The sequence below is a fragment of the Clytia hemisphaerica genome, unplaced genomic scaffold (genome assembly GCF_902728285.1).
Source record: "Clytia hemisphaerica strain Z4C2 unplaced genomic scaffold, Clytia hemisphaerica genome assembly, whole genome shotgun sequence".
NCBI classification, from domain to species: Eukaryota; Metazoa; Cnidaria; class Hydrozoa; order Leptothecata; family Clytiidae; genus Clytia; species Clytia hemisphaerica.
The window spans coordinates 983,963-999,827 of NW_027103627.1; the positions used below are offsets into that span (position 1 = coordinate 983,963).

Here is a 15,865-nt window from a genome sequence, read left to right on the forward strand (position 1 = left end):
TAACAAAAACTCATAAAACACGCAAAAATTTAGCAAACAGTGAAAAACTGAGTAGGAAAGTTTATTTTTCGCGTTTTCAGGTTTAATTTCTTACCTGACAGAAACTTTTGCGAAAAAGGATCAAAATCGCGAAAAACGCGGAAGTTTCTGCCCGCGAAAGTACATATATGGCCGCAGAGAAATGAGCTAAATTCAGATTGCAACATCTCTAACTCAGCTTTAGTTTAGACGGCCCACTTTTCGCCCTACCTATTCTAATTGTGAATTAAAGTGGACACAAAGTTAGCTGTCTACAGTAATGCATTACGATCTTTTGACGTCTTTTAACGAATCTTTTCCGAGCAAGGATTTTACTTTCTGCCACTTTTGGCCAAGTTTAACAATTAGGATGGGCAGGGAAAAAAGTGGACCGTCCAATCTAGAGCTAATAAAAAAAATCATTATAAACCATCAACTTTGGGTGGCACCAGTTTTGCCTGCTGTTCTTGTTCGTATTCTGCATCTTCGATATTGTTGAGAGCGGCGTGGATTCGGAAATTTAAACGATTTTCAAAATCATATCCTGAGAATCCATCCTGTTGAGGAGAAGGAGTAGAAACTATTTAGACCAATAGACCTTAATCACCTTGGTAATGGTTTCAAAACGAGGCAGTCTTTGCACTTAAAACAATTTATGAATAGACAAAATACCTTCAAGAAATCAACTTTAGCTATTGAGCCTTGAAATGGAAAAAGTTTTACTTGACAAATTAAGTAATAGAGTTTAGTTTAGTTTTGACTATGAAAATGCATTAAACTGTGTGAGTTTATTTCACGTGGATAGCCCAGTAATCTAAGAATATAGAAATATAGACAGTTTTTCGATCGCCCAGCCGGCTTGGCTATCTATGAATGGAAGGAGCGAGGATTAGAGGCGTTAAGTTTGAGGCACTGATGCATTGACCTATTTGACCATCGCTCCTTAGAAATATTCAGTAGCTGATTATGTATACCTTAGCTTTGTATAGCAGTTCTTTTGCTCTGTCAATTTCCTGAAAATAAAGTATATTATTTTGATGTAGCAAACTTTGATATCCTCTGTTGGTTAGGCGCGATATCTTAGGGGGGTTTTTTCGAGAAGTTTAATAGCAGGAAGCAAAGTGTTTTCAATCCCAATTGATTTAACTATGTTGAACTGAAGCGAGCTTCTTCAAAAGTCGGGGTGTAAAAGTTATTGAAGACAGGGCCAAATCAGCAACACCCTGCTACACAGTCCGTACATTTTGCTGAGTCACTAATTTCCATTTGCATATGATTCCCCTTGAAAATCCCCTTATGTATACTCTCTATATTCGAATATCTCTCTCTACTTCGAACAAATATGATTCCCCTTGAAAATCGAATTAGAGGGAGTCAACTGTATACCAAAAAAAGTAATTTCAAAAAAAATTTCAGGGATATCAAAAGTCGTACGTTCATATTAGTGGAGTGTGTCATTCCCATTTCATACATTGCGTACGGGACAACGTGAGCGTCCGCAGGTTTGCCATCCGGTTTACGCGATGCTATCTGGAAATACTGAAAGAAAACAAGGGTTTTTCTAGGATAGGTTACTGTCCCAATATAGAATTAAACGCAATATTCATAGGCCATTTCACAGTCGAAATGGATCATGGGTAATCAGGACTGATTGCACCTCCATAACAGGTTTCTGTTGGCTAGACGCAAAAATCTTCTAATTTTTCAAAACTTTGGACCAATAGTAAGTCGTCATTAGCGCGCAGTGGTCCTGATTACTCATTATGCTTTGCGAATGTGAAATGGCCTATACGTGAACTGCAATGAGACATATAAGACAAATAATGAAAGGGTTTAAGGCGTTGCAAGTGACCAAACAAGGGAAAGGTCCACCCTCGATCCCAGGTCAAACTTCAACGACGTTTTCGTTATTTGTTAGTTTTAGCCCTGGTCTTGACTTTTTTTAAAGGTTATATAATCACGAAAGGTTTATGTCATGTCTTTTATAATTAAACGGAATAACGTCTATTTATGGAGCACGGTTGCAAATAATCAAAGGGTTTAAGGCATTGCAAGTGACAAAACAATCGACAGTCCCACCCTTGATCTTAGATCAAACTTCAACGATGTCTTTGTTTTAAACGGAATTGTGTCTATTTATGGAGCACGGTTGCAAATAATCAAAGGGCTGAAGGCGTTGCAAGTGACAAAACAATCGACAGTCCCACCCTTGATCTTAGGTCAAATTTTAACGATGTCTTTGTTTTAAACGGAATTTTGTGTTTTTATGGAGTAGGGTTGTAAGAGAAGGAAGAAAACGTTGACAAACCTGCATGGACGTTTCTCTTTCACCATTGACTTGATATAAAGAACCCATGATCAATAATTTCAACGGTTGCATTGAAGGTACACCACAGCTTTCAAGTTCTGAAAGATCGCCATTTGAAAGTTCAATAACGAATTATGACAGAATACAGAAAAGACTCTAGTCAGGTTTTCAAAAGCTAGATTTCCATTATATAAATAAATCAGAGAACAAGTGATACTTTATGGACCTAATTCGATGATCAACAAAGCCATTTTTGGGGGTAAAAATCGAAATTTTATTCCAACGGCACAAACCTGATATATTTTGCCCCTCTAATTACCTGATCAGGACGCGGGTCCTGTACACAATACCGTAAGTTGGTCTAATTTCGACACCCCCTTCTAATTTCGACACCCTTCTTAAATGTAGGAATGATAGGAAGGTCTGGATTATTGATAGACAAAAGATTTCTTCCACTTTGATCGCTAAGCAAAGAAAATAGTTTCCATCAGTTATTCCGACCGTCATTTTATTCCTATCTCTGGAGAAGGGTGTCGAAATTAAAAGAGGAATGTCGGCTATAGGCAAACTTACAGTATAACTTAAACAAAAAAACAAACAAACCTTTTAACATTTCTTGTACAGTCTGTGGCGAGCATTGCGGTAACGCGTTCCAAAGATATAACAATTCCAAGCCTAGTATCGCATATTCATTACGGGTCGGTTCTTTCTTTTTGTACATTGTTGCCTGTAGAAAAATGTCAGTAAAAGTCCATTGTACTTCAGATCGAAAATTGATAATACAGGTTTTTTATGAGAATACACAAGATTTTTTGAGACCTTTGGATTTTCTTAACTTTCTGAGTTTAAGCTTAAAAATTATGTGGTATAGCTTTGAAAAAGGATTCTTGGGTCGAAGAACCACATGAAATTTTGAAACATTTTTTGAAGATAATTGTTCACTTCATGAAATACAGATAACGAAAACAGAAATGGTGCTGTTTAAATTTCGGTAATTAAACACTTTTTTATTGAAAATCCTGTTTGTAAGGATTGGTAATCGACGTCACCATCATAAAATGCCCAAAAAGGGGTCGACGAGATGGAAGAAATTTAATTCTACTGTTGACACTCTCAAATTCAACTTTTTCCAGGGGACTAGATTTTCTTCAAATAATGGAGCAAATCGAATAGCAGAGCGTGGAATTAAAACTGTATTTTTTACCTTTCTATTCAGGAAATTTTCTAGTTGTGTTTTCCGCACTACGAGTTTGGGTACTGACTTCAAATATTCATATGCCACTCCACTTCGCCCTAAAGCTCCTTCCGTTACTTAAAAAGAAAAGCAGAATGTGTACAGTATATCATAAGATGAATTATTATAGTCGAATTATTAAAAATCCATAATGACTCGCTGGAAAGATTAGAACAGAAGCATAACTCAAACACAACCTTTAATAAACCCTATCATTTAAAGGTGTTTTGATTTTGTATCCGCTGAATACAGTTTGTTTACAAATTTCGCAAGCACTGTTATGTCCCTTTAAAGGTTTCCAACCATTTAATAATATTAAGGTGACCCCTTAAGTTGTGAACACGAGTTTGTAGTTTTCACCACAGGCAGAAAAAACTATAGATCTCATGCAGCTAATAGAATTTAGCTCGGAAATGAAGATTGAAATAAGTTTAGGATTCCTACACCATTATGCCCCCTGAAACGATTCCAGCAGTCGACCTGGTTGACCTTTCAACCCCCCCCCCTCAGACTAAGGGTAAGGGTTTCAGCAATGGGAAGATATATAAACAGACCAATAAAAAGAAATAGGTTAGTTTAATTAAAACACCTACCTGCTAACAGATAAGTATAATATGCTTCTGACCAACGAGATTGCTCCTTCAACCTGCAAACAGAAGAAAGATAAAAACTCTACAACCCATCAATAACACGTCCACCGCCCAACCTTTTTCAGAAATCAGAAATTGAACCTTTTGGAATTTCATGGAAAGTTTGACTTTCAGAGGCTGCTTGCCGATGCCGCAGTTTTGCTTTATATACCTTAAATTTATACAACAATCGATCCAAAATTTCACACAGATTTCAAAAATTATTATAAAAAGCAAGCTAAAGTTTTTGTACCAAAAGCCGTGTCCCTTTGAAGTGCTGCCGGTATTTTGATCCCTCTAATACCGGCAGCGACATTACTAAGTCATTTCCAAGGCATACTTCAAAATGCAATATCATGAAAAGGATTGGATGCAATTTTCGCAAATTATTTTCTCTCCATGCGGTGAAAACCGTTAGGTAATCCATGTGAAAATCAGGATGTGACAGAAACTCAGTTAGCAAAGTCTTATACATTGGAGTCTCTCGAACCTCTATTATTCAAATATCTCCTTAACTCGAACAAGTTTTGTGGTCCCTTTGGTTAAAAATGCCGTATAAACCTTACTGCACAACTCGAAATTTGCGTCACTCGAACAAATTTCAATTCCCCGTGCGTGTTTGAGTTATGGAGACTCCACTGAATATGAAATTCAAATATATGCTTCCATATAAACAATACGCTTTACAAGATCTTACTTTGCAAAACATGGTGCAGCACTTTCCCATTCCAATCGCATCAAGTGGCACCATCCTATCAAAAAAAAGAAGAAAATTGAAAATAACTCCAATTATACTCACACAAAGCGATAGAATATGTGTAACCATGTGATTATCCCTTTAATTTACCAGACCTTTTCATAAATTATGTCACGAACAATGGATATATCGTTTTCAGAATATTGCTATGGTAATTGATTCCGAGGGTGTAGTTCATAAGAAGTCTACTCTATTATAAAATGTAACACTGAAAGACTCGAGGGATAATAACCTTGGTAATGGTTTCAAAACGAGGCAGTCGTTGTACCTTAAAGGAAGAAATTTTGGCGGGAATTTAATTTGGCGGATGGACGAAAAAACTAAATTTGGCGGGAATTTAATTTGGCGTTTGCTGAAAAATTTATCCTTAAAATGGCGTAAAAACAGCAAAAAAAATGCAAAAACACCTTAAAAGAGATCATATTTTCAAAATGTTTAATTTGGCGGGAATTTAATTTGGCGGATGGTGGAAAAAAGAAATTTTGCGGGAACTTAATTTGGCGGATTTCAGTCAAATCCGCCAAATCCGCCAAATTTTCTTTCCGCCCAAATTTCTTCCTTTAAGGCACTCAAAATAGTTCGTGAAATGTCTTAGTTGAATACCTTTATCGTAATGACACAGTAGTGCAATTTCTCTCTGTTCTTTTGATGTTTCCATTGTTTGATCCAATATCTTCAATGCTTCTTCCAGTTGGCCCTACACAAGTGAAAAAAGAGAAGTTTTCTTTAGCTTGTTTTAGAGCCCCTTTCTAATTACCTAGGGGCAGAATGGTGAGGCCACATTATCATTTGCCGTTGTCAAGTTTATCAGACATGTGAATTCTGACTTCATCTGTCGATGTGTGTGTATTGGAAGGTTTTATCAACTTTTTTATTTTTCCCATCTTTTTACAAACATAATTTAAATGACCAATAGCCAGCAAGGGACTCACTTTTTTTAAATATCTGGCAAAAAGAGTGGAGAACGCATGTCGGGTATACCCGACAATGAGAAATAAAATAGAAATACGCATGTCAGGTAAACAAGACATTGGAGCGGGAAGGCGGGATGAGCTATGTATGGGTGGGCAAGGCAGCAGACAATACAAGTTTCCAAAGGAACACTGACCCAGGTCGGTCATTATTTCAAGTGAAGAAAATATTTCGACTTTAAACTTACCCTCAGCCGACATATTAGAGCTTTAAAATATAAGAAGATGGCTGAAGTTGGGAATTCTTTTTCAGACGCGTCCAGAATGACCGAAGCCTCTGCTAAACCTAAATGTAAAAGAAAAACATTTGATTTAATAGGGCAAATCACTTTCCTTCTGACAATATATGACAAACTATGATTCTTGCTTCATAACAAAAACTATTTGGGTGATGCAAGCAGTCAACGATTACTGGCAAAGGAAACAGTCTACCAACTTAAATGTCGACGAAACTGTTGAATCATTCTCCATAAATAGAACAAGCACGGGGATCACAACTTTGTTCGAGTCAAGCAAATTTCGAGGTCACTTGAAGTAAGCGTTAAGGTTCGGGAGGACGGGAGGAAAAGGTTCACGCAAAAGGGCGATTTTTCATATTTTGAAACTGTAACAAGCCGTTTCATAGGCTTCTGCTCATTATCTAACGAAAAAGGTTTCTATATCTATATCTATAGAGTGCTGCAAATAAGATCATCATTTTCAGTAAATAAGAGTTTGGTACAGGCTAAATCCGAGTGAATGTGAAAATTTACCTTTTTCGATATTGTTTCCGTCCAGTGCACAAAAAGGTCGAACGACTGTGTGATACCAAAGAAGTGTTAATCTAACGATGAAAAAAAATTGATTCAAAAATTAAATCGAATAAAGAAAATCTTTTCTTGTGGTATGGAAAGGATCCGCACTTTATGCTGACATAGCAGAATTATTACAGAATTTTCTCAAAGTTTGTGCTCACACTGATCGTAGAAAGTTGTACTTTCCCTTTGTTTTAAAATACTGAAGATACATTAAATGGTGTCCTTATAACTACTTTTTATGGAAAAAGGAATCAAAAATATAAAACGGTAAAGAATAAAATGACTCAAAAAATTCAAAAATACCCCTTAAAATGTATTAAATTTCTTTTGCTTTCGAATTATTCCGTCATTTGCCCGTCAGTTTATAGGCTTTCAGAGCCATTTCTAAGGTCATAATTTACAAGGAAATAAACGTGTTCTTATAAAATCAGAGAAGAAAAACAAAGTACCTTGCTATTGGAGCCTTCATATCTGTACTATTACTGGAAACTGTCAATGCATCCAAACCAATATCACGGTTAGCTTGGAAGCCGAACACTTCACAAACTTTTAAAAGGGCTGTAGGAACGATGGAGAAAGCGACTTGAATGAGCCCGTAACCAAATGATAGCGCGGCTTCCAATATTATTTTATCTTCAGCGGATACTTCAACGGGTGATGGAGTTCTGCTGCTTTTCTATTGCCGGATAGATAAGATAGATTTATTAAGCACTGCTCTTGTCTTAATATTGAATTTTTCAGTTTACATCATCGCATGAAACAATGGAGAGTTTCGAAAAGATTCTTTTATTTGAAATCTCTATTGATTAACTTCTATCGTTAAAAACATCTACTATCTATATATTAATAGCGGTATTCTGTATGTCGTTTTGTATGTTTGTCTGTTTTACTTTCGTTTTCGCACGCAATGTTTTTGTTCTTCCAAAAGATAACTTTTAGTTCTTGCTCCAAAAATTTGTTTAACGATATTCGCGCCGTTTTATAAAGACTTTGTTTTGATTGATAGATTGATAGATTTTTTCTTTCTTTTTTTTTGTTTTATGTTTTCGAATGTAATTAACGACCTTATTTGATTTGAGACATTCGAATTCTTTTCAAAACAAAAGAAAATCTTTTAAACAGAATCTGTTAAAGAAAAGAACAAATATAAAATAAAACATAAGAATCACAAGACAAGTTTGTTACAGCAACATTAAAAATAAATTCAAAAGGCGGTAAAAACTAGAGTTCTTTCTTCGTAAAAAGGGACCTTTAAACATCTATGTCGATAATTATTTTGCTGTAAATCTAAGTCATTGTTGAATTTGAAAAGTTATCGAAGTTATGACGAAGTTATTTGATAAAAAGCAACATAAAATTGCGCTATCACGCTTTTTTGTCTGCGTGTCCTAGCTGCCTTCCGGGGGGACTATGGTTGCGAGCTGACATTCGGCCCTGCCCCTCGGACCCTTAGCAGAATAAAGAGGAGAAGAAACAAGGGAAATTGTGTGCATTTTAATTAATTTTTTGGAACTAATTTGACCAAATTTCTATCTTTCTGGGGGCGAAAAGTTGAAATTTTCCTATTTTTCCGATTCTTAGTGGGACTGAGGTTTGATTTTCCGATTTTTCAAACTGCCATTTTTCAAAAAAGGCACCCTTAAGGCCGGCACATACCCATACCCTTCTCTTGCCTAAGTACCCCCCCCCCGGGCTGCCTTTTTTTCGACGAATCTCGTGTCATGTCTATTATTTCACTCCGCTTATCTTGACATCAAAGTTTTCCTAAACATCAAGAACTACGGCAAATATAACGCGAGCGAAGCGAGATCTGCTTTCTGATCATTTTTGCCACAAAAATCTTTTTCAAAATATGGTTAAAAGATACGTCACCCGGGAGGGATAAAGTCAAACTTTGAAGAGAATTCTTCCCTTTTATTTTGATTTCATCGTGTTTAAGCCACCTTCCCAACATCCAAAGGACTTTAAATGCGTTCAGCAAACAGCTAAACCAGCGTGCGACGCCGGTCACCGGCTAGTGTTTATTTAATCTTATTAATAAGCGAATTCCAAGTGGGGTCACTGGTGGCAAACATTCTATTTGCGTAAAAGAACGCCTCCACAAAGTTTCTTCGACCACGGACCTTAACCTAAAAAACAATACCTTATTCTTTTTGTTCTTTGATACTTCTGGATCAACGCCGTGAATTTCTCGATGACATTTTTCATACATTTTCCACGCCCGCCGCATGTGGTATCCAGCTTTGACGAAGTCTACAACACCTTTGGAAAAAAATAGATAGATCATCATCATGGTGGGTTAGTGTAGCGGATATCAATATCGTCCAGGAGGTCGATTCCCACCAATGTTCACAGGTCTTAAAAGTCACTGAACTTGTTACCTAGTGTTTTACACAGGATTAGCTGACACTGTGTGTCATTGTCTCGCAAGCTGGCAGATAGTATAAATTGCAGCGTAAAATGATTCTAACGAGACGACTTCTAGTCCACTCAATACAGAACTACAAATGACATGATGACTGGCCTCTATTTACAGAGAATGTGTAATGAACAGCCTAGAAGTAACCTTATTAAAAACATTCTTTGAGATCCGGCTTGTGATATAATGACCAACAGATTTTGGCTTGATCTACCCAGTACCCCTCATATCATATGGTTCGGTTCGGCCCGGGCGAAGGTGAATTCACTTGCCAAGCGAATCACAGTACCGAGTGGAAATCGAACCCCGACCTCCCACATGGCAGTTAAGATTGGTAAAAGCTGTATAATTCAAATATATAACAGTCAGCGCTGAAATCAAAGACTGCTTTAGGCGTACAAACTTTCGCAAGCAGAAACTTTCACGATTTTCGCGAATTTTGGCCCTTTTCGCGAAAGTAAATGTCTTTAAAAATTCTAGAAAGGGGCATTTGCGAAAGTTTATGCTCGCGAAAAATTCTTGACAAAATAGAAAATCTGTGAAACTTCAAACTTTGAATAAAATGTAACTTTTATGGCACTTTTTAGCCTGCTAAAAGATAATAAGTCAAAGGACAAATGTGTTTCAAGCCAATCCAAGAAGTATTTGTCCCTCTAAGCCATTTTTTCATGTGAAAATTCTCAATTTTACGTCTTGATTCGCGAAAGTTTTTTTTCAATCAAATTCGCAAAAGTGAATGTTGTGAATTTCTGCTCGCGAAAGTTTGTACAGTGTTTGGTAGACATGAGAAAATAACGGACATGGAATATTCATTTTTACGTAGCGTAATTTCGCTAACATCCTAATGTGTTACGCCAATGTGTACATGAGAAAATAACGGACATGGAATATTCATTTTTACGTAGCGTAATTTCGCTAACATCCTAATGTTTTACGCTAATGTGTACATGAGAAAATAACGGACATGGAATATTCATTTTTACATAGCGTAATTTCGCTAACATCCTAATGTTTTACGCCAATGTGTACATGAGAAGATAACGGACATGGAATATTCATTTTTACATAGCGTAATTTCGCTAACATCCTAATGTTTTACGCCAATGTGTACATGACAAAATCGTCTCTTTGAAAACCCCCTAAAGTAAAAGTTACTTTATTTTCATTTTGACGTCAAATAAAAACTGAACGGATGTGTTGTTAAAAGATGTAAAGATGGCGGAGAAAATTCAGGAAAATCTACGAAAACAACCGAATTCAGCATCAATTTACGACCTTTGCAGCCCATCTGAATGTGTTACAAGTGAAGAAGGAAGATCCAAAGGCACACTTGAATGTAAAAAGTGCAATCGAATCGTACACTACATTTGTTCAAAGCTCCCCGTCTATCAAATCCAGTTATGTCTAACATACAAATCGAGAGCTTTTGTCTGTCAAAACTGTGTCGTGATCACCCCTGATCTATTGGAACGGGTCAATTCATGTGAAACATCAACAGTTTCAGGATTCCGAAAGGAGATAAAAGCTTGCGAAAATATGATGAAAGCCCAGGACGTAGAAATCACTCAACTGAAGTCCAAAGACGTTAATACAATGATCAGCGAAATAAAGGATAGCTTTGAGACCAGAATGGCAACGATCGAAAAGAAGATGGAAGACATCGTTGAGAAGAAAGGAGAAAATAGATCACAAAGCTACGCAGCAGTCGCGTCGAGGCAAATCGAGAAAAACATAGAAAACGTACTTCGAAGGGAAAAACAGGAGGAACGACAGATTCAATCCACGGCGTGCAATCTAATTCTTCATGGTGTTGGCGAATCCACTGAAGATTCAGAGGAGTCAACCAAAATCTACGACGAAGAATATCTAAATGAAACAGTCTTACCTAAGAAACTAAGCTTAAGGAATATAAAGATTGAAGAAACTCAAAGAATCGGAAAATTTTCGAAGGAAAAGGAAGATGAAAAACGCTATCGACCAATAAGAGTCCGATTTGCAAACGAAGAAGACAAAAATACAGTGTTAAGAGCAATCACTAAAGGAGAAAGATTGCCCTTCCGTGTGACAGAAGATCTTACGAAAAATGAAAGGAAGACAATCAAAGAGTGGTGTATGAAAGCCAAAGAAATGAACACGTCACTAAAGGATGCAAACTTTAAATTCAAAGTCAGGGGGAGCCCTAGGAAAAAACTCTATTTTAAGAAAATTGTAAACCGAACAAAGAGCGGTTCATAGAGGCCCATGTGCTCGCACGGTGGCCTGCGAACTTGTATAGCATTATTGTTTATAATTGATCAATTCCTAAATGATAAACCAGCACATCCAATAAAGATAATACCTCAATTTACCGTTATCAAGATTGAAACACAACTAGGACTTAAAAGGTTCTTTTTAAGCTCACGACAGGATATTTCAAGCACAGATAAGATAAAAGGGTCTTAAAACAAAAGAAAAAAGTGCGATTGACGACTTCTTCCCCTTTGGAATTCAGTTTTGAATGAGAAATAAGTTCATCCAGTTTCCGCGAAAGCAAAGTCAATGAGAAAATAGATAGGAATCAGACTGAAGAAATCCAACTATCTGCTGTCTCTCTTTCTTTACACTTAAACAAAAATAAAAGATGACCGCTAAATAAGAACTTTTTGATGACAAAAACATCATCATTACATAATTGTAAAAGGGACTAAATAAAATGAATTATAAGAAAAGGAAAAAATAAAACTGATTGAAAAGCGAAAATATTTCTCACTCGTTTTTTAGATTGTTTGTTTGAGACCTTTTGAATTACTACTCCACATAAAATAAGTGATGTATGGAAGTTTATTGTTAATGGTAATATTTGGCTTGTAGTGGCGTTGTGTCTAAATTCCAGTAAAGGATTGGTATGGTTAAAAGAAATTTTTTTTATGGATAGCTGTTTTGTTTTGCTGTTTTTTTTTCATGATTTCTTTTTATTTTGACCAATCTTATCTTAAAACCATCATTATCAATATTATTGGTCGACCCTGGGAGACATTTCAAAGGCGATTATAGTTTAAGGAATTTAAAAATAAAACATTTTGGTATAAAATAAAATAAATTTTTCGATATGCTTAGGAGTTACATTTAAATGTCGACTCACTATTGGACTTCATTTGCTTTGTTTTAAAAATTGTTGGATGATACCTCAAAGAAAGATGTTGACTCTCCTTAAAACTTTATCTGACATTCGTGTTGGAGTTTCCTCCCACACGCAAAAGCTCTTAAAAAGGTCTGCAAATTTTTCAACATCTTAAAAAAAGGTTTGGATTACGCATTTTCGCCAAACGGACGTTGTCTACCCGAAGGAAGCCTAACCCATTGATTATTTCATCATTTTTCATGATTATGTCTCGCTTCTGTTTTATTGAACCGTAAAAAACTCAATTTCCGAACACACCTATCTCGGTGCTTCGTTAGTGGCGACGAAATTTTTTGTATTTTCCAATGTGAATTGAGGGTTGTCACCTTTCTTGTACCCTCAATCCTTCCCTTAATAGCTGAGCACCAAGCAGTGAGGTATCAAGTATAATTTATCACCCTCCTCGGGAGTGTCGTTTACACGTTTTTTTTTATAAGAACGTCAAAAAAAAAGCCTTCGGATGTTCTTAGTTTTTTGGATTTGAAGCCTAAAAATGTTCTTAAAATGTTCTTATTATCAGCATTTTTTAAGCATTTTGATGTAATTTCTTAAGGAATTGCATGTTTTTAAGTCTCCAAAGCCTTAGTATGTTCTTAGAATGTTCTTAAATTTTTGGGCCTCGAAGCCTTATGTGCTTATATAGTTTGTTGTTATAAAAAAAAACGTGTATATATTTTCAATCCATCTATAAACGACTACTTGGAGAGACATTCAAAATAAAAAGAATTCAAATACAAATATTACTTACTCTGTTTAAGAAACATCAAAAAGGCGAGAAATAGTTCACAGTCAGCCCATATAATCATCCGTTCTATCCTTTCAACTGGGCTCCATTTCTCTGACGGTTTCTTTGATAACACTCCTTCATATAGACTGTCAACTTGACACATTTTGATGGTTCCTTTCAAACTATTCAATGCTTGTGACATCTTTTCATCTTCGAAAGTCATAGCAGCCGTCTGAAAAGGTCGAGAGGGTTAGACGAAGTAAATATAAACGGATATTTAGCCCGTGAAGTTTTTCCCTAGCGATAACCAGCGCGGCAAGAATTATAACTGGGAAATGCTAAAAAATCGAAAAATTCAAAAGTTTAAAGTCTCAAATTTAAATCCAGATGTATTATGTCAATTAAGTCATGAGACTTCAGTGCAGTTTCTTATAACGTGATCCATCCATTTCAACCTAAACGTACAAGACCCCTGTTCGTCTGGCTGACATTTTCTTTTAAACTGAAATAAACTCACAATGAAGTCAACCAAGCTTGCTCCTGCTGACAAAAGTGGACTGCATGACCTATATCATGATAGAAAAGAAAAATACATGGTGGATGTTAAAAAATACGTTCTATGTTGATGACCCTCAACATAGAACGTATACGTAAAGATTTTCTAAATATTTGACACCCCCTCTCCCCTTGTACGCAGAGGAGTTTTATGGAAAATATTGGCCTTTACACCTATCAAACCTTGGCTGTGTGGTCGGCTTTTGAGGGGTCTGGTAATGAATATACAAGGAAATGACGTCAAAACTCGTTCTCTGAGAGAATGTCAATGCAACGTCTTCACACATTTTGACGTCATTCCTTCCTGATAAACTCGAACCTAATCTCCTCACTTTTCAAAGATTGATAGGGTGTATATTATGTTACATTTCAAAATAAAAAAAAGGAAACTAGCCAAACCTGAATTTTTTGAATAATTGTTGAGCATGGTTTACACCACCGTTCAATAAAACGTTAATCCCTTCACGTGCAAACCAATGTGCATTCATTCCTGGTGGTAAGGGAATCTCATTTGATTGACTGTCATATTCTCGTTCCGATTTTGCTGCGTTTGCCATATTATTTGAATTGTTTCTGTTTTCTTTAATTTTGTATTTTTATCTACCTTCACAAGGTTTTATTATTAATCTCTGTTTGACAAACAAGAAAAAACCTTTCAAATATGATCCACAAAACATTTTCAAACGCTTTTAGCGCACCATTGAATGTTCAAATTATATTATAACCATTAGAAATCAGAACTTGCTTTTCCTGCAGTCAAGAGGAAAATAATGAGCGACATTTTGTTGTTTTCTGTCTTCTTTTCAAGGGACACTTTCTGATTAAAAGTGATGGTCTGAACAGTAAAACTATTGTAAACCGATTAGTTGAAATTAAAGTAAACTTGCAGGTAGACTCAAACCTTTTTCCAGACTTTTTAGAGATTAGAGCAATTGGAAAGTTAGCCAACTGGATGGTATAAATTATGAGAACCAGAAAATTGTTCAAATTGTAAAAAAAAAACAAATGTAGAATAATTCTATTCCTGGCATGTTATTGCTATGAAAAGATCGTTAGATTTAAAACATCCACAAATTTATGATAAAACACAAAATAATGATCAAGTGCTGGAAAAATCATAACATAAACTCGAAACAAACTTTACTGCAGCTATTTGAAAACACCAAAATGATCCATTACCATAATTCAGTTAAAATGTCACAAGAATTATTTTAAATCCTCCCATTTTAATCCCGTTTTATTGACCGCTAAGCCATGGATGGTATTGCATTCTTGTCAAACAAAATGCAATTAGTCTGAAAAATCAAATAATATTTTCTAAAGTTATTTTATATGAGATGGTGCATCTCGATATCCAGGAAAATCAAAGACTTTTTGTTTTTAACTGTCTGTATCACTGAATATCAAAGATCTTTAATGAAACTGATAAGAAATAAATATTATCATAAAATTATCAAAACATAAATAAAGAGCCTTTCCATATATTATAACACAACATCTCTTTTTTCTCAATTTTATCATAAAATGTCTTGAAAAGAAATGTCCCAGAAAATAAAAAACATTGAGATATGATGAATTATTCAAATTTTATACTATTATAATTTTAAGATGTTCTTTTTAACCCTTATACTTTATTGCAGTTCATGAACAGATTTTTTTCAAGGTCAAGGACCAAAAATTAGGAGTTAAAGTAAAACTGGATTTAAAAATCAGTTTTAAAAGTCTGCTATTCTAAAAGATTGGCAATAATGTGTACATTTCCAAAGCATTGCTTTTGTCTTGATTGGAAAAAGATATCATTGAACAAAGCATGTTGTTGAAAAGATAATTCCGAGTAGTTTGATTTCAAAGGATTAGAAAATTTTCTAAAATTTGAAAATGAAGATGAACAAGCTGTCAAAAAAAGAAAAATGCTCATATAAATTAGAAAATCAACAAAAAAAGAGTTTGAAACCCAATCTGAAATAGAAAAGATAATTTCTAGTAAAATTAAACTAATTTGTTGTTTATAAGCAAAACTAACTAATATTATCTACATATTCATGATAGACGATAGATTCATAGATTAGATGCCCTAGAATTATTTTAGTCATAGAGGTTGAGGCTATCTGTTTCATAAGAAGAGGGGTGGATTGCTCGTACGTCTTTCCAAAAATCCCAAACAAATTCCAAAAATCAAAAATTACAACTTTTAAACGAATCAAAACTCATACTATTGCAATTTTGTGTTGATTGAATCACAAGGGCCCTAAAATAAGTAAAAATGACGTTAGATCACAGGAAAAATCTT

The 15,865-nt window shown here is 35.3% G+C and overlaps 1 protein-coding gene across 1 annotated transcript; it reads right to left on the reverse strand.

The window, feature by feature from the left end:
• LOC136802521 (tetratricopeptide repeat protein 39C-like) lies at positions 1-14,210 on the reverse strand. Its single transcript, XM_067059260.1, has 16 exons — positions 13,975-14,210; positions 13,538-13,586; positions 13,042-13,252; positions 8,858-8,976; positions 7,164-7,390; positions 6,670-6,740; positions 6,106-6,203; positions 5,550-5,643; positions 4,887-4,941; positions 4,154-4,206; positions 3,531-3,637; positions 2,930-3,053; positions 2,327-2,424; positions 1,453-1,557; positions 993-1,031; positions 1-575 (listed from the first exon to the last, which is right to left on the reverse strand). The coding sequence occupies exons 1-16, from the start codon at positions 14,130-14,132 to the stop codon at positions 441-443; spliced, it is 1,743 nt and encodes a 580-aa protein (XP_066915361.1). The 5' UTR covers positions 14,133-14,210; the 3' UTR covers positions 1-440.
• Between the last annotated feature and the right edge of the window lie 1,655 nt (positions 14,211-15,865).

What these genes read in the sequence shown, in the direction of transcription:
- LOC136802521 (XM_067059260.1), bottom strand. Translation starts at nt 14,132, where the DNA reads ATGGCAAACGCAGCAAAATCGGAACGAGAATATGACAGTCAATCAAAT. An exon ending in CAAGCTTGGTTGACTTCATT is followed by an intron (nt 13,253 to 13,537) that starts GTGAGTTTATTT and finishes CGACCTTTTCAG; the next exon opens with ACGGCTGCTATGACTTTCGA. An exon ending in TTTGATGTTTCTTAAACAGA is followed by an intron (nt 8,977 to 13,041) that starts GTAAGTAATATT and finishes TTTTTTCCAAAG; the next exon opens with GTGTTGTAGACTTCGTCAAA.